Source organism: Barbus barbus (genome assembly GCF_936440315.1).
Source record: "Barbus barbus genome assembly, chromosome: 11".
In the NCBI taxonomy this organism is placed as follows: Eukaryota; Metazoa; Chordata; class Actinopteri; order Cypriniformes; family Cyprinidae; genus Barbus; species Barbus barbus.
Genome location: NC_136739.1, coordinates 20194206 through 20201367, shown reverse-complemented (window position 1 = coordinate 20201367; position 7162 = coordinate 20194206). Strand labels below are relative to the sequence as shown.

Below are 7162 nucleotides of genomic sequence, written 5' to 3'. Positions count from 1 at the left end.
GAACAACAACAGCAGAAATTAATGGGATAGTACCGGTTTGGAATGACGCAAATGTAAGCAAAAGATGACAGAATATATATAGATATAGATATATGTGAAAAATGTGGCATTGACAACAGTCATAGTTAATCTTAGTTTTCAGATGAAAGATGTCAGTTGACCTCTCAGCCAAAGTAGCTTGAAAAAGCGAGTTTGCCTAAAAATGTTCTGCCTGTTCAGGTCTAGAGCTTTTTCTTTTCGTCCTGTGACTTTAAGATGAGCTGCTGTCTCAAACCTACATTACAAAGATCTCATTTCCTGTTTATACACTACCAACCTCAGCATCCTGTGTTTAATTAAAACTTCAACACCAGATGCCATCTGTTGCCACCTGCTGTGTGCTGCTCCCAAGAGAGCTAATGCTGTGTGACAAACCCTATTTTCCCAATCAATAACCAGCAACCAAACCTGCCACATCTTTACTTCTGCATTGCTCTCAAACTGCATATGACATAGTGTTTGCTATTGAGATATATTCTCCACCAGTACATGCATTACAGGAAGTGAAGGGGCTTCACAGAAACCAAAAGAAAAATTCTAATCTAAATAAAGACACTAGCTTCATGACTTCCTCTGTTAGATCGAAGCTCAGCAGCGAGGGCACATTATAGTCATCAACTGTACAGCCCTCAGAACAGTTACAATGCCAACAACATGGATCTCTGAGGTTGGTACCTTTAAATTGTTTACTTTGTAATCTTGTAGAACAAAATTTGGCCATTGAAAACCCATCGGTGTTACAAACTGACAGTCATATCAGAAGACTATGTTGTAGGTCAAATGGGGTTTCTATATAAAGCTGAATAGATAAGTAGAACATTCATCAGCAGTATATATTCAAAAACTTTTGTAGATTGATCATTTAAGGTACAGGATGACTGTTGATGAATATAAATTAATGCTGCACAGATTTCTGATTCAGAAAAGCCAAAAGAATAAATAATTAAGAGTTGTAGTAAAAGTAGCATTCTTCTTTTATATGATGAATTGGTATAGTGACTGATATTCAACATTTTGTTACTGTTTTCTTTTTTTCTTTTTGTACACTAACACTCATAATTGAGAAGGACTGTCTTTCACTTCTCTATTTTTTTAAACCTGATGTCTTAACATTTTTTAATAACCCTCAAATTGAAATGAAAAGAAATGAAAAGTAAAATTGGCATGTCTTACAAGGATGGTTCACCCAAAATGACAATTCTGCCATCATGTACTCACCTCATGTTCTTTTAAGACAATTTTTTGTTATACATTGACGAAAGAAAAGCATACAGGTTTGAGATTATATAAATATTTTTGTACTTATATGAACTATTCCTTTAAAACATCTCCCTAAATGTAAAGACATTTTGTATATGTTTTCTATGCTGCTATTCTATTTAGTGTAAGTAAAAAAAATTAAATAGAGTAAAACATTGAGTTTAAAATAAGATATAAAGTCACATAGTGAAACATAAAATCACATTTGCAATACACAAGGTCACAACTACAAGAAACTACAAAAATACAGTTATTAGAACAGTAAGATACGTTTGAAAAGGCTCTACTCGATGTAGAGGCCATATTGAATTTTATGTGGATGAAAATTAGCTGTCAGGGTTAGACTTACAGTCTTTACAATTGCACGCAATATATAAACTTTCAAAACTGTTTATGGCATTTTGTCTATTTTGGGGGGACGTGTCATCAGCTGAACAATTGGTACAATCCATTGAACAAGCTGTACGTCTATCCCTCACAGCCTCATTTTCATTCCTGTCAAAAATTAAATATAGTGCTACACTGACTTAGGTCTATTACCTTTCTTTCCGACTCTGAAACAGGCTTTCATAGTTTTCAAAAACTACTGTTTTACATTGGTTTCTTTTTTATGGTCAAATCAGGCAAACCATCATGGATCATAACACATCTTCGCCAGTGATCATGGAAGGCCACGTTCCCCAAGTGTACCGGACTGTTAGCCTAGTGTTTTATGGGATTATTTTCATCATAGGCATAGTGGTCAACCTGACCGCACTCTGGGTCTTTGCCTTGACCACTAAAAGGCGGAACTCCATCACTGTTTACATGATCAATGTCGCTTTGGTGGACTTGGTATTTATCTTACTGCTGCCTTTTCGAATGGTCTACTACAGTCAAGACTACTGGCCGTTCGGAGATGTGTTCTGCAGGATCAACGCCGCAATAACGGTGCTCTATCCCTGCCTGGCCTTGTGGCTCTTCGCCCTCATTAGCACAGATCGCTACGTGGCCATAGTGCAGCCGCGACACACCCGAGAACTAAAAAGCGTCCGTAAAGCCCTGCTGTCCTGTGCGGGAGTCTGGATCATGACCCTGGGCAGCACAGCTCCACTTGTTCTCCTGGAGGAAGACCCCGACCGCAACACAAACTATACCACTTGCATCAAGATGCATGACATAATCTACTTGCGCCGTGACAATCCCGTCCACTTTGCACGTATCGTCTTCTTTTTCCTGGTGCCGGTGTGCATCATGGTGGGCTGTTACATTATCATTGTGGACAACCTCATCCATGGCCGCACGTCGAAACTGAAGCCCAAAGTCAAGCAGAAGTCCATCCGGATCATCGTCACATTGATCGTTCAGGTGCTGGTGTGCTTTGTGCCTTTCCACATCTGTTTCGTTTTCATGCTGCTGGCCAGCAGTGAGAGGGGTTACAACACCTGGGGGGCCTTCACCACCTTCCTGATGAACGCGAGCACAGTGCTGGACATCATACTCTTCTACATTGTGTCGAAACAGTTTCAGGACCGTGTGATCAGCGTGATCTTGTACAGAAATTACCTGAGGAGCGTTCGCAGGAAGAGCCTTCACACCAACAGCATTCGCTCGCTCAGCAACCTGACCAGTGCCATGATCTGAGGAATAATACAGCTGATGGTAGCAATGTAAACTGAATGTAAACATGTCAGCGTTTGAAATTAAATGACAGAACTGCAGAACAAGATGAATGATCATACTAAATAGTCAAACTGTTCACAGTAACAGCAGGTCTGCAGTTAATATGCAGTCAACTCACTAGACGGACCACACGTGCTCCAGTGTCATCATTGGCTGCTGCATTGCATCACTGCTCATTTGCATAAAGTTAAACTTTTATGCCTGTGATGGTTTAAAATTTGAGAGTTTTTAAAATCGAGTAAAATTCAAGTTATAAATTGAGATGCTACAGTTAGGGCCATATATAATGTAACATTTATAAAATGTTTAATAGTTTTCTCGTATACAACAATTAGGCCAGAATGGGGATGCACTGTAAACCCGAATGCTCAAAATAATGAATTGGTGTTTGAGTATGTAAACTTGAATTAAACTATTTATAATTTTTTGTATACTTTTGAGTTAATGAAACTGACATATATTAAGTAATCTGAATTGTGACATTGTTTTGAATTTAACTTGTTTCTTTAATGAACTCAAAATGGAGGGTAAATGGTAAAATTATGTTATGGGAGATTTAGCAGTGTTCAGTGTTTTGCTATGCTAATACCATCATGGCAACGAGTGGAGCATGAGTTTGGTTTATGAATGTTCTTTATTGCCTCATTCAGCAATATACTAATGAAAGCATTGCTTTACCAATTAGCAACTTAGCACTTACTGAATAGCTATAGCAAATCACTGCTAAACATATTTAAATTGAGATTACACGATAATTTTAAATTAAATGTATGAGTTGGCTTACTCAAATATTTAATGTTAAGAGCAAGCTTACTTAAACTTTGAATTTCTTAACTTAAAAATTCATTTTAAAAATTACCTCAAATTTTTTTTTTTTTTTTTTTTCGGGTTTACAGTGTGTTGTTACAATCACAGCAAGGTCTTTGAAAGCCACTTTCTTTGCAGTCTTTGCACAATCTGTGCAGAATATGTTAGTCTTTTGCTAAACATGCTTTTTTGTCATACCAAGTATGATCTTCAGAAACAGCGAATTTCTTTTAAGAGGTTAGTTCAAAGGGAGTGCATAGTTGTATATTTGGTCGTTTTAAAAGTTTAAAATGAGATACTACCTTTCAATTTGGGATGTAATGCACATTCAATTTCCCAAAAAGGGAAAAGGTCATTCCATTACGTAAGAGCACTTTATCTCTAATCATTTTGGTATGTAATAAAAATGAAAAAATTAAAAATAAATAACGAATCATAACACACACACAGACACACACACACACACACACACACACACACACACACACATTATATATATATATACAGTATATATATATATATATATATTCTGCACCATTTTGTTTAATACAAGCTGATCACAATTAAAACAGAACTGAAACAGGATTTTGGTACAGCACGACAGTAAACTTGGCCTGTAGTATATAAGACGCCAGCAGGTGGCGCTACTGACCAGGACACATTTATGCTACTCTCACAGTGCTTTATCTCAATATCACCATCAGGTGGTGTCATGTAATATTAACAAATTATTTAATAGTATATTTTTAAATGATCTTTTCAATTAAAATTTTCTCTTTGTTTTCATTAACTTTCCATAAAATATGTGACTGCTGACAGATGGACTGATTTCTTCTTTGGGAAGCTGTGACTATATTTCTTTTCTCATTCTGTTAAAATTACTCTTCATGTTTTTCAGCTTTTGTGACCTAATAATTACTGAGAGACTGTATGTAATATTTGTAATTTTTTTAAATGCCAAACTGCAGGATAATTTACATGAAAAACTGAAGCAAAAAAAGAAAAAAAAAATTATGGTGACTGATTATAATACCTTATACATTGATATCAATTTTAAACTTAAAAAATTATGCTAAAAAAAACTATCAATCTGTTATGCAACAAATACCCATACACTTAATGTATACCCTGCACTTTACTTGATTAAGCTTAATTAAAATTGATTTATACTTTTCTTCAATACTGTCTTCAATCCAAGTTTAATAATCAGAAACAAGCAGTTACTCTTCCTGAAGACTGTAAACACTGTGGTGCTTTTAAAACATTGCTCTGCTTTCTTAAGCAGTCTAACAAGACAACTTCGGAGGTTGCAGATGGAGGAGTAGTAAGTGTGTTTGGGAAATTGTCAAGCTTTGTGGAACATGTTCATATGGTATGTTAGTCCACATGCAATCAAAACTGATAAATTTACTTTGTTAGTGCACATTACTAGTTTTGCTGTCATACATTACTAGTCTTTTTCCACAGGAAAAAAAAGTTGTTGCAATCTTTAATATTCATTTATAATCAAAATCTGAAAATTGACAGTAACCTTCCTTCTGTAATGATATCAGTTTGATGGTGAGGAGGAGTTTTAAAATCTAGCCCGCAGTCTATTCCCCCCCCCCTATCATTTCGAACAGTCTTTAATATGAATAACTACACCTGTGGTTGTTCTACTAGCTAGGACACCTGTGTGAACTTGAAGGGAACTAACATCATACATAAAAATCCCCTTGAGACCAGTTAGTTCTACTACAAATTAGTTCTAAGGAAAGCTCTAACATCATTTCTTCGCAGATGCCACCTGGTTTGATATTTTGCATCTAATGCAATGAAATTATAACATTTTTAATGTGACTTAAATGTCCAAACTGTTTTTGGCACCACTGTATGTATTCAGAAAAATGATGTTTCAGTTTAATATGTTTAGGAGAATTTGCCCAAACCTAGAGAATTACACCACTGTAAGTTTTGCAGTGTAAATGTTAACACACACACACACACACACACAAACACACTTCAGCCACCCCACATGATACACATTACAGCTAGTTAATGGAGACAGACACTCTGTGAGAAACTGCAGTCTTCTGTCCGGCCCATATGATGAATTATCTGGAAGCTTTCTCAGTAATTTCGAATCTTCATAACAAGTGCTTTTGCCACAGGAAAAATTAATGGAAACAAGATTGTCTTTCATTCGAGTTGATTTAGCCGCCTCGGCAGCCAGATGTCTCTCTCTGGGAATAAAACAGTCGGTGCTTAAACAAAGCCCAGCAAAAAACTACCTTTTTTCTGCCGCTCATGTTACAAACAAATCAGCCGGCGCACAATGGCCATCTGTTTGTTATTTGATATGTGTGAATACATGTTGTAATGACTTTGTTTGTGAATCAGTCAGTGCACTGGAACACACGAGAGCTCTCCAAGTGGCGGAGTGTTTGGATCTAATCATATAATTGGACACAATAGTCAATGACAAATGGAGTTGCACGGAGCCAGCCAGCTGGGAAGTGAATATGTAATCATTGTAAAATCATATCATTTTGCATATTTGAAGACAGCTTAATAGAGTTTGCTTGTCAGCACACTATCAAGTGATGATCAGAGTGGGCCTGCGGTATCTGTTTGGTGCGATATTGCTCTGCGGCGTCTCCGGTGACTTCAATGGAGTTGGTACGATGTTGTTTTTATGCCTCAGCTGTTGCAGTTTTATATTGTGATATGGGAATTATAATGGGATTCTAGTGTTCGTGAGCACTTATACCAGAGCCAAATTCACAAATCATATAAAAAACATGACTAGAACCGGTAGTGTCTGACTGGCCACTCGAGGGGAATGTGATTCATGTGAACGGCTTTACAGTGAGCATGTCTTAGGACATGTGTTTGAACTAGATATGTACTATAGACGTCTCAGACAGCATCCACGTTACAATTATCACTACGGAGCTCTTAAAGATTTAAAAGTAGACACCATTCTGTCAGCGCCAATAGCCTCGTGGTTAGTGCGCTGGCATATAGAGCAACTGTGCTCGTGAAGACCCGAGTTTGATTCCCGTCTCAAAGTTCTTTGCTGATCCTGCCCACTCTCTCCACCCAATGCATTCCTGTCTACCCTCTACTGTCCTATCCTAATAAAGGCATAAAGCCAATAAATATAACTTAAAAAAATAGACAACATTTCATTAGACATCTTAGATTTGTTTGCACAGAAGTTCATAATGATAGATGTACTACTGGCCTAAAGACTACAATTCATGTGACTACAAGATGTAAAACCAAATGCCTAAAGTCTAAAGCCAGAATGGAAGTAGTGACAGATCTTTCCTTCCGTACTGTGATGTACATCCAAGAAACGTGTTATCAAAAAGAAAAAAATGTAGGGTGGGGACTTGGAGGCAGATGTGTA

The 7162-nt window shown here is 37.0% G+C and overlaps 1 protein-coding gene across 1 annotated transcript; it reads left to right on the top strand.

Annotated features, from left to right (window-relative positions):
• Positions 1-425: 425 nt before the first annotated feature.
• LOC306876971 (N-arachidonyl glycine receptor-like) lies at positions 426-4167 on the top strand. Its single transcript, XM_079428464.1, has 2 exons — positions 426-706; positions 1923-4167. Exon 2 carries the CDS (start codon positions 1933-1935, stop codon positions 2920-2922), a length of 990 nt encoding a protein of 329 aa, XP_079284590.1. The 5' UTR covers positions 426-706; positions 1923-1932; the 3' UTR covers positions 2923-4167.
• The last annotated feature ends 2995 nt before the right edge of the window (positions 4168-7162 follow it).

Excerpts from the sequence above, each read along its gene's own strand:
- LOC306876971 (XM_079428464.1), top strand. The coding sequence starts at position 1,933 with ATGGATCATAACACATCTTCGCCAGTGATCATGGAAGGCCACGTTCCC.